Below are 21,662 nucleotides of genomic sequence, written 5' to 3' on the forward strand. Positions count from 1 at the left end.
ACAGGATCGCGAACGGTAACCTCTGCCGGCTTTAATTCTCATTCTAGCCGCTGTTGTGGTGTTGTACACAGTTGATTTTCGCGCTAAAAACTTAAATCTAGATGTAAATTAATTTAAATATTTAGAAGTTAGATTAAATAGCAAAGGAAAGAAAGGCCCTGACGAGTTTTGAAAGCCAAAATAAAGTATTTCTAGAATAGGGGCTGTCACACAGCAGATCGCTTGTCACGGTTGATCCTGTGAGCCTTATGTGGAACCCCTTTAGTGGCATTCGAAATCGCATAACTCAATTAATGACAGATTATTCAGTTTTAATTAAATAATTTTATAAATTTAAAATGTGAAAATTGTCAAGAAATTTTCTGTGGTAGTTTGATGTAAACTGCTTTCACTTCAGTATAAGATCTTAGTGCATATTCACTGCACTCCCGACCAAATCCAGACATCTTGTAACCACCAAATGGCACTTGTGGATTCAGAATATTGTAACAGTTCACCCTAAAATTAAATTTAAAAAAAAAAATTAAAGAACTGCAAAGTTAATGTATCAAGTCTTTTGGTTTAGCAATGAACTTATACAAGCTTAAAAACAAAATACATTTATATTTTGAGTTTTAGATACTACAAAGGAAGTACCGGAAAACCTCATAAACTAGGTCTGTTATTTGTTTGTTTCACGAAAATTTTATTTTAAAGTTTTACAAAAATTTTACAATAACCACTAGTCCAGAACTCCGCAACTAGTATGCCAATGCTGCAGTAATTAGATATATAATAACACTCTCAAGCTGACCCCAAATTTTTAGTCAGAATATTGAGACATTTTAAGGAAGTATTTTAGCAGCCTTTTGGCATCATTCTGCCACTTATCCCCACAATTCAATTTATGTCCGATTCCATCTAATTTCAATGTTAAACCATTGTTACATATGTATACACGCATAAGTAAATAACATAAAAGGCTTATTGCGTTCTACCTACCAAACTGTTCCAGCTCTCAATCCTTGAATTACTTTATTAATAGAGTCAATATTCGGTGAGTATATTGCTGCAGCTAGGCCGTACATAGAGTCATTAGCCCTATCTATCACTTCATCAAGAGTGCCAAATTTGAATATCGATTGTACCGGTCCAAAGATCTGGAGAAAACAAAGAACAAATTCAGATTTTGAAGTAAATGACAAAGTTGGAACCTTTGTTCTGTTTTACAAAACAAATAGTATAAATAAGAAACTCTATTATTCAAAAAATCAGTAAGCTAAAAGTGAAAATACTCTATTTTTAATTTGGAATGAACACTTCCTTGGTCAGAATAAAACAGTAAGCATACACTCAGTTACAGAGCCGGATCTGTAATACAATACTACCGTTCTTAAGCAAAGAAGGCAATTTTTTTTATTTTTGTTGTTGTGTTAGGATACTTTCTGCTCTGCGACTAAGCACATCTGTTATTGTTACCAAAGTGCCAGACATGAGACCACACAGGAAATGTTACTTTATCCGAGCAGGGTCTCATGCGATCCTCTTCGATGTGGTAACTCTGGCTAGATTAAGAATGATATAATTTAAAGGTAATTTTTATTTTATTTTTATTATTGTCATAAATACAAACTTGACCCTTTACTATCAAGTTTATTTCTGTTGCGCTTTTCTATTTATTTGTATTACAGATCTTCTAAACACCTTCACTAGGGATCTTGTACCTTTATCCAGATTACTTACTGCTTTTCTCATTGTTTCTTCTTGCTAGTGGCCCTTAGTATGAGGGTCAAGGCTTCTTTTTTTTTCTTGTCTAATTTTACCATCAAAAAGTGATTTTTTTTTTTTCTGCCTTCTGCGCGAAATTATAGTTTTTCAGCTTCCCGGCCAGAGTTATGGAGCTGTAGTCTGGTGAGCCTACTGTGTATGAATTAGCCTAGAAACCAAACCTTAGCTATTTCCAGGGCTGTCAGAAAAACCTTGTGGATGCCTTTACATATTTAAATGTATACTAAATATTTTTTTCAAAACCCAGGCATTTGAGCCATGTACGTAATTACATTAGACAACAATCTTTGTGGTTCAATTAAAACAATGAGGTTGATCCCTGCAAATTCTCTACTTCATAATCTTTTTTCTTTACTCTTCTAAAATATTGAAGACGTTACCTCTTCCTTAATATTAAACAAAAAATATATGTATACATATACGAGTATATACCTCTTCCTTGGCTATGGTCATGTTATCAGAAACGTGGGTAAAAACGGTTGGCTGTATAAAATATCCTTGATCTCCTATTCTACAACCACCAGTTTCAAGTTTAGCACCTTCCTGCTGGCCAGCCTCAATATACTCCAGTATTCTTTCCATCTGTGTCTCATTAATCTGTGAAATGTAAAGTTTAAGTTGATTCAAAGAATACTTTGCATAGCTAGGGCTCCTAATGATCCTTTTCAATTAGTTGCAATCTCGTTCTTGCAACAGCGAATAAAAAAACACTTCTGCACTTGTAACATACATTTTCGTTAAAGGTAAAAAATAAAAATAAAAAAAATTTGTTTAAATAAAATTATTTCAAATACAACCTAAAAAAAATAAACAACTGTTACTATAGTAAAATAAGCCAGTCTTAATATATTTTTTAAGAAGCTAATTAGCCGAATTGAAGTAAAAACACGAATGTAAAATTAACGTAGTAATTGAATGACATTAATCAACAGAACGCTTTTTGGAGCAGTTTTTGTCGCTCAACCTCTTACAACAATCCTACCGGCCAGTTTCTGCATGCGGCAAGTACCTTAATGATTCAAATAAGTACATATCCAAAGTCGTAATTATCAGGTAAAAAACTTTTTCGGTGAGACTTCTTGTAAAAAACTATTTGTTGTAAGAGGGTAGTATGATTTCGCAAAGGAAGACCTATCCGAAAAGTAAAACTGCTAACCTGTGGACCTTGTTCTGTGTTCGGATCAAATGGATCGCCTACTCTTCGCTTCTGTGCTCGTTCCACACTTTTCTCCACAAACTGATCATAAATACTCTCTTGTACGAAAACACGTGATCCAGCACAGCAGCATTGTCCCATATTAAAAAATGTACCAAAATGAGCGCCTTCCACGGCCATATCTAAATTACAATCATCCATTATAATGTTTGGTGACTTGCCGCCCAGTTCTAACGTTACACGTTTCAAGTTAGTCTCGCCAGATCGCTGTTGTATCAATTTGCCCACCTATTTACACATTTGTTGAATTAGTTTTCGACAATTTAATTTTTTTATTGAAAAAAATTATGTTTGTCACTCTTCAGAACATTTGTAATCTTTTCTTTCTTTAAATAAATTTCTAAATTTGTTTTCGCAAAACTATTATCATTTTCAAAATTTACTTTTTAAAAATTTATATACTTTAAAGTGATGAATGTTTTGGTTACAATCAATAGGTTATAAAAATTTTGTAAAGCTGGGATGAAGGTTGAGAAGGGCGGAAACATGATTTATGTTTCTAGCAAATTAAAATAAAGTTTGAGCATAGAAAACTAAGGGTTTTCCACGCAAACTGTAATAATAATAATAATAACAGAAATAAGGGAAGGGATTAGCTATGCAGTTAGCGTATTGGATTCCTACACGGAGGTCCCGGGTTCGAATCCAGCTGCTGAACCTTAGATTTTCTCTTCCTAGGAGCTTCTTATAGCTCACTATATGTGAGTTATGTGTATATGTGAGTTGGACAGTGTTGTCTGTAACGAGAGTACACTGTCCTAAGGCCGGCAGTGCACTGACAAAAGCTCCGGGCGCCAATAACCTTAGATGTTGACGCGCCTTAAATCATAAAAAAAAACAAAAAAAAAACAGAAATAAACCTATTATAAGTCATTAAACGAAGAAGTTCAAAGAATGAAAATTGGCACAGTTCTGTTCTAAACGAATTGAAGAAAAATACTTTTTTAAGGAAGAAAATATTTTCCTGAAAACTAATGGATTTCCTCTAGTCAAGATGATACACTTCCAGTCTAATAACAATAAATAATTTTTCTTTGGTAGTACTGAAATATTAACCAACCTCAGTTGATCCTGTAAAAGCAACTTTATCTACGCACATATTGTTGACTAGAGCTTCTCCAGCATCTCCAAACCCTGGTACAATGTTGACCACGCCAGGAGGAATGCCTGCCTCGCAACAGAGATGGGCAGCGAACAGAGCAGTCAGTGGAGTTTGTTCGGCTGGTTTCAGCACCACAGTGTTACCTGTTTAAATAAAATAAAAGATTAATCTTAGAACTGATTGTAGGATATGTGCAATTATTCTCAGAGAGCACATTACCAGCTGCTAGCGCAGGTCCAATCTTCCAAGCCCACAGTAGCAATGGGAAATTCCAAGGAATGATTTGGCCACAAACGCCCACCGGTTCATGCCTGGTGTAACTGAACAGCATACCATCAGTTGGTATGGTCTTACCATGAATCTTGTCTGCCCAACCAGCAAAATATCGTAAAACATGCGCGGATGCTGGTATATCAACTGAGTAGGTCATTGTGTACGGTTTACCAGCGTTTAATGTTTCCAGGCTCTAATTTTTATGTGAAAAAACAAATACCAAATAGTATGTGTTAAACATTAGGTTAAAGTAATAATCCTAGTAGCAATACTACCAAACTCAGGGTCTCTGTCTGCCGTTACTATTTGAACCATCAGTTGTTGCTACGGGGATAGAACTTATTACCACTCTCACAATAGGTTAAAAACTCAGCTAGATTGTACAAGAACAATGAGTAATTCCTGTTACTGGAAGCACTGCAGCCGAAGAGGCTAATTGTACTATCCCTATTATGTTCTTGGCAGGATTTTTCCTTCCAAAAACGGTATGCATCAGGCTTCTAAATGTCCCCTGAAATATGAAATAGCAGTCCGTCATTCCTTTTCATCTCTCACAATGAATCTACAGGGTCAGCCCTTCAGTGCCCACAAGTCTACTGTGCTCTTTGAGGTCAGCCAAACTTCAAACTTTTATTAGCTTTTTTCCATAAGAAGTTCCAAGACAAGTCTCTACTGGTTTCTCCGACTTTTTTTTTCTTTCTTTCTCTCTGAGACGTTATTGAAGATAGCTAATCTCACAAACACATCCACAAAGCAGAGTTGATGACTTCACTTACTAAGATGGCGGCAAATACGGCCTGGTACTTAAGTGGAGTATTGATTATTTCGCCGCACAACCAAGCAAAATGTATATATACATAAACATATATTTATATATACGAGGTGTGTTCAAAAAGTAACGGGAATTTTTAAATTTCGCGGGTTTGGAGAGTCTGATTGTAAAATTTTTTTTTTTATTATGTTGGTACACATGCCCCTGAAGTACGATAAAATTTTCAGTAATATTCATTGTTTACTTCTTAAGTGGCAGCCGTTAAGGTTAGACGTGTTTTTCGAGCTTGGCGATTTTTGTTTGTTAAAAAAAATGGATCAAAGAATTTGTATTAAATTTTGCGTAAAAAATGAAATAAAGTGTGTGAAATGTTAATAAAGGCATATGGTGAGTCTGCTATGAGTAAAACAAGGATTTACGAGTGGTATAAGCGTTTCCAAGATGGCCGCGAAAACGTTGAAGATGACGAACGACCTGGACGTCCAAGCACATCAACAACCGATGAAAACGTGAAAAAAGTGAAAGAAATGGTTATGAACGATCGCCGAATCACAATCAGAGAAGTCGCTGATGATGTTGCCATATCAATTGGCTCATGCCATGAAATTTTTTCGGATGTTTTGGGTATGAAACGTGTGGCAGCAAAATTTGTTCCAAAATTGTTGAATTTCGAACAAAAACAGCGGAGAATGGAAGTTGCTCAAGAGTCACTCAATGAAGTCGACAACGATGCGGATCTACTGAAACGTGTTATAACAGGTGACGAAACATGGGTTTACGGATATGATGTCGAAACTAAGGCTCAATCGTCCCAGTGGAGGCATTCTGGATCGCCAAGACCGAAAAAGGCTCGACAAGTGCGGTCGAATGTGAAGGTTATGCTCACTGTGTTCTTCGATTTTAATGGCATAGTGCATCATGAATTTTTGCCACAAGGTCAAACAATCAATAAGGAGTACTACCTACAAGTTCAACGCCGTTTGCGTGAAGCAATCCGAAAAAACGCCCGGATTTGTGGCAAAACAATTCATGGATTTTGCACCACGATAATGCACCTGCTCACACTTCATTGCTTGTTCGTGAATTTTTGGCCAAAAACAAAACTTTAACGATGCCCCAGCCTCCATATTCGCCAGACATGGCTCCATGTGACTTTTTTCTATTTCCAAACATAAAGAGAACATTAAAAGGCCGTCGTTTTACAAGCATAGATGACATTAAAAGCGAATCGCTGAAAGAGCTGAAAGCTATCACAAAGATCGAGTTTCAGAAGTGTTTCGAGAATTGGAAAAAGCGCTGGCACAAGTGTATTGTATGCGAAGGGGACTACTTTGAAGGCGACAATATTAATGTAGATGAATAAATAAATATTTTTTTCAAAAAACGAAAATTCCCGTTACTTTTTGAACACACCTCGTATGTGTGTGTGTGTGTGTATTGATAAACGCAGAGTATAAAAACACAATTTTTGTATTTTAATTTCTTTTACGAGCAAGTTTTAAAATAAATCTGTCCTGTCCTAGGCATCTTAAACTAGGCAAGAGAAATACCTGGAAGAGCCTTTTTGTTTAGCGCCATGGCGCCTTTTATCCTGTTTTAAGTGATAAAGTTTGTAATGCCTTAATTATATCTTCAATAATTTAATTTTATTTGTTTGGATGGTAGAGCAGAGTTTACACTATATTGTTGCACATGTAACAAGGTGTTCTACTCACCGCTAAGTAGTGACGATCTCTAAGAATCAGGTCAGCCAGTCTGTGAAGTAGAAAGCCTCTCTTAGAAGCGTCCAGTTTCCTCCAAATTGAGTTGGGTTTAAAAGCTTCCCTCGCTGCTTCTACTGCTTTATCAATATCATCCTATATGCAAATGAATGCGCATATTTATATAATATTTTGGTAGTGAATTAAAGCCTCTCAAAACTAGAACTGAAAGTTTCAATAGTTTCCAACTTTACATTATTATAGGAGGCGATGACCCAGAGTTCTCACTAAACATTTTAATTTCAAAGAATTACCAAACCCACTTACTTTCCAACTCGTAAATGCTCAGTTTACTACTTCGGCTTGCATAAAATCTTTGGAACATCGTTACGGGATAAGTTTTGGAAACCTAAAATAGCATAAGAAGGTTATTATCTCTCCAATATTTCCATATAAAAATATCTATACGAAAACTCGAAACTATTTTACACAGAAATAGTGACACGAGCGTTTACGAGTTTGAAACGTGGGTGAGATTGGTTATTTTTGAAGGCAAAATGTCCTGTTGAATACCTAAGCAGAAGGTTGCTGGTAAAGCCCCCATAATAATGTAAAATTGGGAAACCAATGGGAAAATGTGGTGATGTAGTTTATCGTGTTAAAGGCATAACGAAACCCTGAAAAAGTTTTCCATACAAACAATTTTAATAATAATTAGCATTATAAGGGAGGGGGATTAGCTATGCGGTTCGCGTATTGGATTCCCACGCGGAGGTCCCTGGTTCGAATCCAGCTGCTGACCCTTAGTGTTTCTCTTCCTAGACGCTTCTAGGAAGACCTCTTCTTTTATCACTATGAAATGCTACTAGATCTGACCAGTTGATTGTAATTACCTTTTCTCCTTGACTAACTTGAACTATTTCTTCACCAGTAGAGGGATTCACAGTAGGAAATTTTCTTCCGGAACAAGCTTCTACCCATTCATTGTTAATGAAAATCTGGAAATAAAAACCTTGAGTTCTAAAACAACTAGTAATAGTAGAAACTATAAAGTTATCATATTTGGTAAGTGCGTACAAGATAACCGGAAGTAAGTAGAAAAAGAAAAAATTATTACTAGTTATTTTTGTAACCAGTGAAAAATTCTTTCTTATTTTACGTGTGATGTCAGTGCTGTGCAACCGCCGGACAGTGTTCTTTCGCAACGGATAAGTCTATCACAAGACAGTTGAGGTGTAAAGGATCCTAGAAAGAGAAAACGCCTGACTTTAAACCTAGATCCTCCGGCCTACTACCCACCGGATTCTCAACTGTAATAATTTCTTCCCTCTTTGCAAATATTGTTAAAATAAATTATAAAACACTATTTTTGGTGTATATCTTTTGAAATTAATAGGAAGAGTTATTGTAAGTAATCAATTTAAAATATTGATCTTATTGATGTTTTTTACATGATATCAACATCATTCTCTTGAGGAAAGTAAGTTAGTAGCGCTGTGATTTATTTTGTTAAATTCATAACCAAGCGGTAAAAAAAAAACGCTTTCTAACTACTGTAGAAATAACGCGATTTCTGCAAGACCGTAGGAAAACGAATTTCAGTACTTACCCCAGTGTATTTTATTTCGGGACATCTTTCAGGTTGTGGAATGGCGAAGTGTCGCTTTATGACTCTATAATTTTCGTTTAGTTTCCTACTAGACCGGCATAAATAATTAATCATGTTCATAAAAAAAAAATATGAGCATATTAATTTCAAAAATCTTGATAAACTTAACGCAGAAAGCACCTTTCTATTGCTCATATGATCAGAGCATTATTTAATTTGAAATATGATCTAATTTTAACACATTTCATTCTATGAACTAGTGTAACCAATCAAAAAGTTAAATACCATAAACTTTTTTTTTTGTATTTGTAAAAGAAAAGTGTTTAAAGGTACTCCCCACATCTGAACCAAATGATTAAGCCACCTAAATTTACAGTTTGGTTTTAAATGAGCTTGCGTCGGAAATATTATTGGGATTTTCTGTTTGGTTTTTGGAAAATTAAGCAAATAGCGAAAATTAAAATTGATACTGAATTTACTACATCCATGTTTCACAATCTCCATTACTCATTTTTTTATTTTTCATTCTCTACTATTCATTTTTAATCGAAAGGCTCAAATTTATTATTAACTGATCATCTTGATTTGTCAAAATTTGTATTTTATATCTTCATTGTTAGATAATGCATAAGATGGTTTAATTTCCTGTAAATAAAAGCATTCAGGAGTTATAAAAAAAAGTTATTTATAAAAGACATATTTCAATATTAATGGGTAAAGTTTATGTATGTTTCTTGTACCAATTCCAGGGACTGTGCATTGAATGTATCATCTAGATTTGTTTATTATACTCTGAGCAAAAGATATAGTAATAATGCTCTTGAGAAGGAAGTAGGCAATATGCATTTGAACTGCCGAAGTATGCACCTGTTTTAAGACATCCATGCGACTCAATTGGTTATCAAATCCTATGTAGTCAATTCAAGGCGTGTGGACCGTTACTTTAAAAGTATCCGAATATTCTGGACAATAGCGAAAGTAACACCTATAAATCCCCAGAGGAACTCATTTATGGCGAAGGAGAAAGCCTCAGTATTACACCCAACTGTGAGTGAAAATCGTAGAGCCAAAGGCGAAAAAGTTCATTATTAGCAAGTATATTTGGTAGTATCCAAACGAAATATTAAGTTTAGCATAACTTCGTTTTTACTTTTTGAGCACACACACAGACTATTTTCTAAAATCACTTTTTTGGCCACAGGGGACTTAAGAAGATAATATTTCTAGCATAAATTTGATTTCGATAACTTTTGACACGAAAGCTAATTACCTATAGTTAGCGAAAGCAAACTTAATTTAATCTTAAAAAAATAATAATAAATAAATGAATATTATTAGGAAACAATTGAATTAAAATGGTTGGAGGAGTTAAGAAATTATAAAATTAATAGAATTAACAGAAATTAAAATTATTAGCTGGACTAACTCTTGGCCTAGGCATCATGGATTAACGTTCTAAGAACACATTTTTCTGTAATAACCGTTTATTAAAACTGTCCGGTAGGACAGTTGTATAAGGATTGATCGTCAAAAAGTGCACGAAAAAGCGTAACGTTAAAAAACACCCAACTTTGACAATTTTTTTCTCTTTTTCTATAAAAGATAAAATTCCCAAATTTTCTTTAAAATATAGGGCAAACCCTCCTTTATAACTGTAATTTTTTTGCAACCCCCCAGACCTAATAGATTTCGAGAAAAAAGTTGCCGAAAATGAGCAAAAACGGCATTTTCAGAAATTGTTGTTGTTGTTCTTCTTCTTCTTCTTCTTCTTCTTCTTCTTCTTCTTCTTGTTACCTTTTTTGTAAACTACGTAGCGCCTAAACGCGAGAACCGATTTTCATGAATGAGGTGACATTCGATTCGGAATTTTATGTAGATGTGCCTTTTGGGGGTCTCGACGCTGTACACCGAATTAGAGAGGAGTTAGCCCCCTTTATGTAAGGCCCCCTTCAAAATTATTATTACTAATTACTCTGTAAATCTTAGCCCGATTTTGATAAAATTTGGTAGGATGATAGAGTTAGGGCTCCCCTACGTAACATTAAAGCGGCGATCTGCTCTTACACTAGTTAAGAGGAAGTATAGCAATCGTTTCAAATTATCGACAAGTGAACTGATTTTCATGAATGAAGTGTCATTCGAATCGAAATTTTGTACAGATTTGCACTTTAAAAGTCTCGTCGCTACGCCTTATATGGAGGGGAGTTTGCCCCACCCAAGTAAGGCCGTTTCTAAAACTATTATTACCAATATTTCTATAACTCTTTGTCCGATTTTGATAAAATTTAGCACGAAGAAGTGATTAAAGCTCCTCTACATGGCTGTGAAGTGCCATCATGCTCTTACACCTACTAAGAGGAAGTACTGAAATCGTTAAAATTATCAATGGGTGAAACTATTTATTACATTAATGAATTGTCGTTCGATTCAAAATCTTTGCCTCTTTGCCTTTTAGGGAGAAGTACTGTAATCGCCCGTTTATTTTTCTTACTCCTCTTAAAAGGAAGGTCTGAAATCGCAGTTTAAATTTGCTTTTTACGTACAAATACCTTCCTATTTTATATAAAAAGGCTTTCTCAAAAAAATTGTTATTGAGGATGGTTTGGGGACCGCAACTATAATCATTCTTTAAAAAGATCTCTCCAGTGGTAGTTACGGTTCCTACTTAACACCTTATCAGGTTATAATGATAGAATTGCTTATTCCAAATTTAAAAAAAACAGTACAGCAGATATGTAACTTAGCAAAATAGACAAAAATGAAAATCTATCCAAAAGGTACAAAAATCTCCTTAACAAAAACTTACAGTTTAAAAAGTTAAGTATAAGGGTTGATTAAACGCCAAAAGGTACACAAATCAGCAAGTACCCAACATTTCATTCAAGCTTAGTTGATATAATTTAAGTAATTTTGCTGCATTAACTTTTCCTTCACATTTTTTAGAATTTATTAGATGTCACAGACCCTTATGCTGGCCATTTTCATCTACAAAAAATTTGTTCAAGTAGCACTGTAGATTGACTGTAATATCTATTAATCTATAATAATCAAACTATTAATTACAGGTTAAAAAGAAAACGTTATAAAAAATAAAAAAAAATACGAGGCTACAAAATTTAAAAACTTTTTTAAAAAAATGCTTACACCAACATACATCAATGATTTCGATTATTTTATTTTTAATAAAAATCGTCTGTTTAAGTTTATTCTTCGATTAAAGTAATTGTTATTTTATGTAGTAGTCAAACGTTTATAATAATAGGTAATAATTATCTGGCTTTATCGCAAATAATATAGTTTTCTTCAATCACACTCTCAATGTAGCTGTTCTTCTCACAATGTTATATATATGTTATGTAATACAGGGTGGAACCGGATAAGTGACGAAATTTTTTTTCTGTTAAACTACATTCAAAATGTAGTACAACGCCGCCTGAACGAGTGTCCTATCTCTATCTGTTAGAAAGTTATGATTTTTTCAGGTTTTTTTCGACTAAGCCCGACCTTACGTCATAAAAACACTATTTCTCAACTTGTGCCTCACTTATTTACATTTTTCACCTCATTTTCGTATTCAGCATTAAATTTCCTATAATAATAGATCATTTTTGTAGTTATTTAACTTTAATCAGATTCATTTATTACAATAAGAACGTTAATTTTTTTAGGAATTTAGAATTTTCATGAATTTTCAAAAATTAGCCTCCTCGACAAAATTGGTCTTAGAGGCTGTCAAATTTCACAAAAACTGCTCCTTTTAATACTCTTTCCAATGGTATAATAATCAGTTTCAATAATAGCTGTTTTCTTTGGTCTATTACTAAGAAAGTGCTGAAAAACACGGTGTTAGCGAAGGAAGCAAAGGGGACTGGATGAAGCGTACTCGCATATCAAAATTATTATTTATTAACAAAATCATTTCTTTAAGCATGTAAAATACATAATTACTTAGTAATTATTGATGCATCATGTTCTCAAAATGCCGACCTCGATTCTTGACGCATAACCGAGCGCGTTTTCGCATTGTTCCCACTGTTGTTGAATCTTCCTCACAACGTTAGCATAAATTTAATTTATCAACAAGACGGAGCTCCACCTCATTATTCGGTGAACGTCAGAAGATGGTTGTCACAACGTTTTCCTGAGTGGACAGGGCGAGGTGGAACTACCGCGTGGCCACCGAGATCTCCTGACCTCAACCCTATGGACCACTTCGTATGGGGTTTTCTTAAGAGTGAGGTCTACAAGGTTGAGGTCAACAGTGAAGAAGAGGTGAGAAGACGGGTAATTGCTGCTTCAGAAAAACTGAAAGAACATTTTCAGCAACAGTGGGAGCAATGCGAAAACGCGCTCGGTTATGCGTCAAGAATCGAGGTCGGCATTTTGAGAACATGATACATCAATAATTACTAAGTAATTATGTATTTTACATGCTTAAAGAAATGATTTTGTTAATAAATAATAATTTTGATATGCGAGTACGCTTCATCCAGTCCCCTTTGCTTCCTTCGCTAACACCGTGTTTTTCAGCACTTTCTCAGTAATAGACCAAAGAAAACAGCTATTATTGAAACTGATTATTATACCATTGGAAAGAGTATTAAAAGGAGCAGTTTTTGTGAAATTTGACAGCCTCTAAGACCAATTTTGTCGAGGAGGCTAATTTTTGAAAATTCATGAAAATTCTAAATTCCTAAAAAAATTAACGTTCTTATTGTAATAAATGAATCTGATTAAAGTTAAATAACTACAAAAATGATCTATTATTATAGGAAATTTAATGCTGAATACGAAAATGAGGTGAAAAATGTAAATAAGTGAGGCACAAGTTGAGAAATAGTGTTTTTATGACGTAAGGTCGGGCTTAGTCGAAAAAAACCTGAAAAAATCATAACTTTCTAACAGATAGAGATAGGACACTCGTTCAGGCGGCGTTGTACTACATTTTGAATGTAGTTTAACAGAAAAAAAATTTCGTCACTTATCCGGTTCCACCCTGTATAAAATAAATAAGTATTGCATACTTTTAGGACAGCTAATTATTCCAGTATTTTACTGTAAGTAAAATTAAATTACAATTGAGAAATGAATAATTGTTGTTGAATAATCTACTTGTTATTAACTGTGTGTTATTTGTGCTCACGAATATTTCGGTAAGACGAATTCAAGTCTGAAATATTGTTTTAAATCCTCCGTGATTCAAATTTAAACAGTAGCCGACTCTAACTTTGTCTTTTTCTACTTTAACATGCATGTATAAGATGTGACAACTTCAGAATAAAGGGCATATTAAAGATAAATCAGAAGAATAATTTGGAATAGAGTTAAAATAAAGTACCTATTTAAAAACGAAGATATAATATACATTTTATCATAAGTATAACCAAATAATATTATGAACGAACTGGCCAGCATAAGGGTCTGTGACATCTAATAAATTCTAAAAAATGTGAAGGAAAAGTTAATGCAGCAAAATTACTTAAATTATATCAACTAAGCTTGAATGAAATGTTGGGTACTTGCTGATTTGTGTACCTTTTGGCGTTTAATCAACCCTTATACTTAACTTTTTAAACTGTAAGTTTTTGTTAAGGAGATTCTCAACAAGCGAGCATTTGGGAACATTTTCTGAATGCTCGGAGAGGGGGGAAAATTGAGGTCTTCGGCTTGTGGTGGGGTTAATAAATGTATTGTAAATGTAAACTAAACATGTTGGATGGTCGGCTTCGTCAAGTAGAAGCTTAGAAATTTAACCTCCTTACAGAGTTGATGTTGACAAGTCTTGCAAAGTGTTAAATTTGACTAAAGTTTAGGAACTGTTAAACTTGACAGCTATTGAGTATCGAACTGGCAAACACAAATTTTATGTAACTCATTTTTGGTTGATAAGGTGATTGTAGAACACGTCTCATTAGATTTACCATTAAATGCAGAGTAAGTTTTCTTATTTAGTTATTTATCAAAGAATTGGAGCTGTTAATTTGTTATACAATTTTAAGTTAAAACATGATCAATTTATACTAATGCAGTAAAGAATTTTGAAAATTGCGAGACATTTCAGAATCCTTAGTTTTATTCAGTACAATGGGTGATAGTACGCCGGATGCGAAAGCATCTAGTAACCTAACTAGCAAGTATTTGACACCTTGCAGAACGTTCGGTTTGAAGAGGAGGAGTACACCAAATTTAGGTAACAGTCATTTGTATGTAACATACTTTATTGAACTACATATTTTATTAATGCACTTTTATCGTTGTTCTAGTAAAACGTGAGAAAAAAGTGAAATCAGAAAATGATATGCCTATGTTAAAATCTTCAATTGAAAGTCCGGTGACCAGAAAGATTAACAATTGTAGATCATATTTAAACCCACTAAACAGCATCAGTGATAAACTGGAGAATCACTCAACTCTGGACAGATACGGTAATAGCTCTTCTAAAGATGTTAGCAACAATGCAGAGGGTCATTTGGTACCTTGTACATCTGGGAAAAGCTTGAAGACCGAGTCAATCGAACATCACAGTACACCAAATAAATATAAATATCTTCCACTCCCATCAGATCTGGGAAGTAGTTATATAGAAGCTCAATTGGTTGCACTTATTAAGAGAATCAATGATAAGTATGGTCGGCTAGAAAAACTGAAGCAAGAGCAAATTTATATTAGGAAGGTAAAATTTTGTTTTTAATTTTTTAAAAATTATCAATAACGGATGCGCGATTTAAGTTAAATAACATTTCGTTATATTTTGAAGTTTTATATTGTTGAGCACTGTTAATTTATTATTAAAGAAGTGGTTTTTTTTTGCTTTCTATACGCGTAGATTAGCCTCAAAGTAGTGTTAAAGAATATATTGATCGACTTATTTACCTAGGGCTAGAAAATTTTCCTAGGACTGGACAGAGAGCAGTTAGAAGCTCTTAGAAAAAGAAAATGCAAGGGACGGTAGCTGGATTTGAACCCGGCATCTACGCTTGAGGATCAAATATTCTATCTCTAGCTAATCTCTTCCTCTTTCTTTAAGAATGTTTTACTACCAGGCAAGCAAAGAATTCGATCCAAAAATCGCTTAGTTAGCTCCACATTTGCAACACTGGTTCATTAATCTGGTCATTTAGGTATCTGCCACGAAGTAGGAAGTTCTAACTCATTACTACTAGTTTGCTTTTTTCTGCAAATCATCTAATAATGGTAATATTGGGAATATGATAGTATGGCGGATTGAGGTATCCCAAAATTTGGTATTTGGGAAAAATAAAAGTGGTATTTTTTTTTTTTTTGCGCATCAACAGCTGAGGTTATTAGCGTCCGGAGCTTTTTCCAGTGCACTGCCGGCCTCCGGACAGTGTTCTCTCGTTACAGACAACACTGTCCATCACCGGACAGTGAGCTGTAAGAAGCTCCTAGGTAGAGAAAATCTAAGGGTCAGCTGCTGGATTCGAACCCGGGACCTCCGCGTGGGAGTCCAGTATGCTAACCTCATAGCTAATCCCTTCCCTTAAAAGTGGTATTCATAAATTGTAGAGCACTTACCTATTTATTGTTATTATAATTGTAGACCCGTGTTAAAAAAAAAAGAATGTATTAGTAAAATTAAGAAACGAATGGCTCAGTTTAAAACTTTCAGATTTATTAATTCTACCTTGTCGTTTGTTCCGAAAAAAAAATGTGCGCTTGGTTTAGTACATAAGGATTAATATAATGCTTGAAAGTTCGATTCATTGGAATATTCATAAAATTAAAAAAACATCGCAACAGATTATAAGGAAATAAGCAAATTAAAAACCTTTATTAGAGTAACTAATATTACTTTGTGTTGGGAATCAGAATAAATCCTTCAAATTTTATGTTAAATGCCTTCTCTGTAATTTTCTCAGACCTCATGTAAAACCTTTTATAAACACAAAAGAACATTCAAGAATTTTTTGAAAATGAAGAGTCCTGATTCTAGAAAACCTGACACTCTAATGTATAACTAATTGTTCTGGGTATAACAATGCGAGATGTGCATATTTAATGAAGAATAATTTGAGTAACCAGCATTTAATGAAGTGAATTCTTTAAAAAAAAATCCTTGCAAGTTGCCGAAGTAGTTAATGGTTTAGAGGCGAGGACCCAAAATATTGAATCTTGAGTTCGATTTCTGGAATTATGCCTTGGATTTTAATTATACTTAATTGGTAGTTTTATAGTAAAGTGTGTTACCGCCTCCTACCATAACCAGCCGGAAAATAGTCATTCTAAAGTAATGCTTAGAGCAGAGATAAAAAACAGTCCACTACTCTATTATCCTAAATATAAACTATCAGTGATTTTTTTTTTTTACTTTTTCCAGCACAACATGTTAGAATTGCAGAAAAATACCAAGAAATGGATGGCAGGATTCAAAGAAGTGGTTGTTGCTTTACATTCCGAACTTGAAGCACGAGGTAAAGTTTGCTCGCTGTTAGACTTACTTGAGGAACATCATATTCCGCTGGACAGAGTTGGTTTCAGTGTCGACAACATGGAGTTTGATTGAATGTTTTCCAAATAAAGTTTATATATATGTAAAGAAAAGAAATGTAGATAATGGTTAGGTTAATGGTAATGGTGGAATTTGTCCAATTAGGTGTGTATATTCTGTAAAAAGTTTCGCAAAAAAATAAAACAGTGTTCCATATTTTATTTTATTTTATTTTTTTCAAATTTCTAGAGAAAACTTAACATCTTGTGACATATTCTCAAGAAATCAGCCTTATAAAGGATGTACCTTTTTGGACTGGACGGACGGACAGACAGACAGAAAGGGCTACTCTACACCTTATTTCCAGATAAAAAAGGTCATTTAACTCAAGACCGGATTCTCTTTTTGTGAAAGCGTACATTTTCGTACTTTATGCGCCTTTTTTTTTTAATATGGTCTAAACTCTTGGGTGTTAGAGCTTGATTAAACCTAATAACGTCAGTCAAAAGAAGATGACATTTTTCGAAAGATGATTATGTTATTTTTCCTATTGTTAAAAAAGATAGTACTTTTGAGAGCTTAACATTAAATTTAAAACACAGTGACCAAAAAGATGAATATTAATACACATAATAAAGATGTGAAATAACTTCATCTCATATATTATGTTTATGAGCAGAAAGCAGTACATATGAGCTGTGGTTTTGTAGAATTACATTCGTTTAGTTTTCAGCTCTTAAATGATACTCTCTTATAATAATTAGTGAAATGATGTAATCCTCTTATTAAAAAACAAAGTGTATCGATGTTTGATTGTAAGCTTGAGACTTTTTAAAAAAACGTCTGCTCTTGACACCTCTTTTTTGAACCGTCAATTAAATGCTACCAACCATTTTTTTTACAGATAATTTTGGCAAGTGAAGCAGTAGTTCGTAGCAAAATAAATATGAAACAATCATAATACTTTTCGTTTCTAAGTCCTTTAATTACAAAAACTGAACATATTCAAAGTGCAAAACTTAGTTTAATCTTCAACTAATGCCTCTCTTTGAAAGGTGTGACCCTCCTTACTTGCCTTGCCAGTAAGTTGATGTAATTCACATTTCAGTCAGCCCAGGAGCTTATTAAACCACCTGTTGAGTATAGAAACGCACAGCAGCTGGCCGTCATTCTGAACTGCGCAGTAGAAAACAAAGCTATTGACTGTAAACTCAGTTTGAGACTGCAGCAGTTCTAAGACCACATCCATAATGTTGCTATTCTATAATAGAAAGTTTTGTCTCTTATTTTTACCCACAATTGCAATTCTTTTTTGGCAAATTTTCAATTTTTATTCATTCGATCATTTAATTTACAATAATTTAAATTAGTAAGTTTGTTTCCACATTTTACTATTTTCTTATTACATACACTACTTATATTAATGGAATCTCATTTCTAGCAATAAATCCCATATTGCTGGATTAATTTTAGCAAGAGGTGGTAGCAAAGGAGTGAAAAATAAAAATCTTGCGAAATTCAACAACACTACCCTGCTCGGAAATTCATTAAAAACTATTATCGATTTTGGGAGTAAGTAATTTTTGGAGATATTTATCCAATTATACAATATTTCTGATGCTCTTGATTTTTTATTTGCTAGAATTTAATTCTATATGGGTATCCACGGATAGTGACGAAATTGTTGCGGAGGCCAAGAAATTCAATGTGAATGTCCACCTGAGAGCTGCGTACACAGCTACCGATGATGCACCGTCACTGCTAGCGATTCAAGAATTCATTCAGAAACATCCAGGTTTGAATTCGCTCTATTTACTCAACAGAAAGCTAAATTTTATGACAGTGAAGTTTTGATTTTTTAGATATTGATATAATCGCTTTGATTCAATGTACTTCGCCTTTCTTAAGAAAAGAGTATTTGGAAAAGGCTGTTTCTTTATTGAAGAAAGGCTACCATTCAGTTTTCTCTGTGAGTCGTCAATTTAAATTACGTTGGAAAATTAGTACAGGAGGCTGGGAGACAGGTAATTTAAAAAAACTTTCGTTACGGCGCCATTATATAAATTCTTAATTTTATTCATCAAAAAAGAAAAATTGTTGCTGTACATCCAAAATATCAAAGCATTTAGAAAAGTGCAACTGATTGAATCCATCCTTTAATTTAGCAAAGAAACTGCAGTCTTTTCTGCTCTTTTTCTATCTAGCTCTGGAAGATGTGAGAAATCATTTGATCAACAGATTTAATGAATTCTGTTACAAAACTTTAATGTTTTTTATTTTATTTTATCTCCATACACAGTCTCTCTTTCTTTTTATAGAATTAGAAACATTTCAAGATACTACCTAAAAACAAAAGTGTCATAATCATAAAAGTTGTTGACAATAAATACTTTTTAATTTTCCTCGGCACCTCCAAATGTTAAATCATTTTAGCATACCACCAAAGGAAAATATCCAAAGTGTTTTCCTGGGCCTTTTCATGAAGCTCAAGAGTAGTATTATAACAAATCTCTCTCCACAACTGACTCAAACACATTAACTCCTTCCCATATAAAATAAAATTTGCCATTAATACATTTTTCTCCAAAAATCTCCTATTTTTGGTCTCATCACTTCAGACATATTGCATTACCTTCCGCTTATAAAACATTAATATTTCTAGCTTCCCTTTAAAAATGCAACTTTGCTTCACGTTTCTTATAAACTGACGGAATCTTTGTCTTAATATTTCTATAATTAAGCTGAGTAGAGAAAACATTCATTCGTCTTTGATGAGTGAAATCAATCCAAACCAATCAATGGTCACTCAATGTAACATTTCTTGATACTTTTAGAAACAAAAATATTAGCAGACAATTTTTTACCAGAAAAACGACCTCGCAGGCAAGATTGGGATGGTGAACTATATGAAAACGGCATGTTTTATTTCAGTTACTCAAAGTTAATTTGGACACACGGGATACTGCAAAGTGGAAGGTACGGAGACTGAAACTTGTCTTTCAGGAAGTAGTGCGGTTTTTGAAATTTGAGATTTCCCCGTAGTTCTTGTTAATTCCCCAAAAAGGAAACACGTGTTTTAAAATATTGGAAAAATTGTGATATTGTTGAGAATAAAGAACTCTTCATAATCGAAGAAAATTCATAGAAGTTTTCTTAAAACCGTTGTTTCTGATACCAGAATCTGTACGGGTAATTTCAAATGAAATCTCAATTTTTAAGAACGACTGCAATTCTTCCTCTTACAATAAGTTTTCTGAACAAAGTAAAAAATGGACAAGTATTCACGGACTCAAATGTTTTGTCGATAAAGATTACTATATTTTAAATATTTTTTTCAGAATTGCTGTAGTTGAAGTACCAACTAATGATAGTTTAGAAATTGATTCGCCAAGCGATTTGGTTGTGGCTAATGCAATGACATTGTGTGGCATTACAAGCTGTTTAAATAACCAATGGACCAGCCAAGAGGCCATTTGTGCTGAAGAATCAACTTGAAATGAATCAGCGAAATATTCTGTTACAGGTGTCAGATATTAATCAGATTCTGTAGGATGTGATACTTTCTCTTAATTCCTCATCAGGGGAAATATTGACAGCTTGCAGCTTTTTGATGTAGTGTTTTCACTGGAAATTCATGTTTTGAAGTCTGTACTTGAAAGTAGCTTTTATAAAATGGCCTGTGAAGGAAAAAGCAAAAAGGATAATCGCTCCAAGTTCAACTTCCGTATTGGTTAGGGGCACCGTGAGTATTAGGGCAAATCAATCAACCACAAATGCCACTTTTTTGTTCATTCCACGACAACGGCACCGAAGGTAATTCTCGATTTCGAATTCTATTGAAACATGGTGCACTAATTGCATACATGCAATAACATAACCATTATTCAACTGAACATTTTCAACTGGCCACATAAAAGAGGAGGTATTAAATTTCAAAATAAATCGACGATTAATAAAGACGTACAATATGGCACGAGACTAGTTCTGCTGTGACGTTGAGATTGGAGGGAAAATGTTTCGCTCTCAGTCTTTTGGAGGTGATAAGGTCACCCTGGCCTACTACTGAAATATTGTGAGGTTTACGAGCAGTAACCATGTGACCGATTCGGGCTTACAACATGCCTAATTGATAAGGAATGCATCTTCATGGTTGAACCCATCATAATCGACACGAAGCAGTTAAAGCTTTGTGCTACTTCAATTATTTGGGTTCTGTTATCTACCAATCAGGGACCTGATAATAAGCAAAGGTCAGCGAGACTTGAAGCACAATAGTTAAAGACGAGATCTAGCGGAAATGTAATAAGGGTTTCGGGGATAAGGATATTGAAGAAACACCAAGATTATGATATGATCTTGTTTCACGTCCCATAGTTACTCTACCTTCTTTATCATACCAAAGTGTTATCTTTATGAAATCTTGGCTCAGTAGAAACAAGGCATAAAAATCTGGACCTATTCCCTTCAAAATTACTTAACTACAGAACTGCAATTAAATAAATTTCATCAATTGACTGGTTACGATCTCGTAAAAAAATGGCATTTCCCCAGCAATAGTTATTTGCACCTGTTAATAACATTATGGGACAGGGAAAAGAATTGTATTTTTTTAAAAATTGAATTGGACTTTTTTAATGAAGAATTCTGGAGAATCAGACAGATAATTTTGTTTAATATTGTCTCTATTTAATGTTTATGTAAATTCATTTTTTCATTGATTTTTTTAGGATAAAACCTTTCTTTGATTTGAACAAATCAAAAATTCAGTTGCCAA

The 21,662-nt window shown here is 33.9% G+C and overlaps 3 protein-coding genes across 6 annotated transcripts; 2 read left to right on the plus strand and 1 right to left on the minus strand.

The window, feature by feature from the left end:
- Window positions 1-91: 91 nt before the first annotated feature.
- LOC141446629 (aldehyde dehydrogenase, mitochondrial-like) lies at window positions 92-8,645 on the minus strand. 2 transcript variants are annotated; one of them, XM_074113212.1, is made up of 9 exons: window positions 8,440-8,640; window positions 7,724-7,828; window positions 6,846-6,986; window positions 4,305-4,551; window positions 4,044-4,228; window positions 2,924-3,211; window positions 2,200-2,364; window positions 982-1,139; window positions 92-498 (listed from the first exon to the last, which is right to left on the minus strand). In XM_074113212.1, exons 1-9 carry the CDS (start codon window positions 8,632-8,634, stop codon window positions 351-353), a joined length of 1,632 nt encoding a protein of 543 aa, XP_073969313.1. In that variant the 5' UTR covers window positions 8,635-8,640; the 3' UTR covers window positions 92-350. The 2 variants fall into 2 exon arrangements, with proteins under 2 accessions (XP_073969313.1, XP_073969314.1); XM_074113213.1 differs by lacking the exon at window positions 2,924-3,211 and having other exon boundaries at window positions 8,440-8,645.
- Window positions 8,646-14,108: 5,463 nt separating this feature from the next.
- Window positions 14,109-17,109, plus strand: LOC141446638 (uncharacterized). Of its 2 annotated transcripts, none has more exons than XM_074113234.1 (4): window positions 14,109-14,373; window positions 14,501-14,629; window positions 14,703-15,112; window positions 16,778-17,109. In XM_074113234.1, exons 1-4 carry the CDS (start codon window positions 14,367-14,369, stop codon window positions 16,961-16,963), a joined length of 732 nt encoding a protein of 243 aa, XP_073969335.1. In that variant the 5' UTR covers window positions 14,109-14,366; the 3' UTR covers window positions 16,964-17,109. The 2 variants fall into 2 exon arrangements, with proteins under 2 accessions (XP_073969335.1, XP_073969336.1); XM_074113235.1 differs by having other exon boundaries at window positions 14,110-14,373; window positions 14,469-14,629.
- A 148-nt stretch (window positions 17,110-17,257) lies between these two features.
- On the plus strand, window positions 17,258-21,195 carry Csas (CMP-sialic acid synthase). Of its 2 annotated transcripts, none has more exons than XM_074113231.1 (6): window positions 17,258-18,257; window positions 18,330-18,460; window positions 18,531-18,683; window positions 18,751-18,912; window positions 19,723-19,864; window positions 20,227-21,195. In XM_074113231.1, exons 1-6 carry the CDS (start codon window positions 18,139-18,141, stop codon window positions 20,381-20,383), a joined length of 864 nt encoding a protein of 287 aa, XP_073969332.1. In that variant the 5' UTR covers window positions 17,258-18,138; the 3' UTR covers window positions 20,384-21,195. The 2 variants fall into 2 exon arrangements, with proteins under 2 accessions (XP_073969332.1, XP_073969334.1); XM_074113233.1 differs by having other exon boundaries at window positions 19,756-19,864.
- Window positions 21,196-21,662: the final 467 nt, after the last annotated feature.

Source organism: Rhodnius prolixus, unplaced genomic scaffold (genome assembly GCF_049639745.1).
Source record: "Rhodnius prolixus isolate KJV_2025 unplaced genomic scaffold, Rpr scaffold_7, whole genome shotgun sequence".
Lineage (NCBI taxonomy): Eukaryota > Metazoa > Arthropoda > Insecta > Hemiptera > Reduviidae > Rhodnius > Rhodnius prolixus.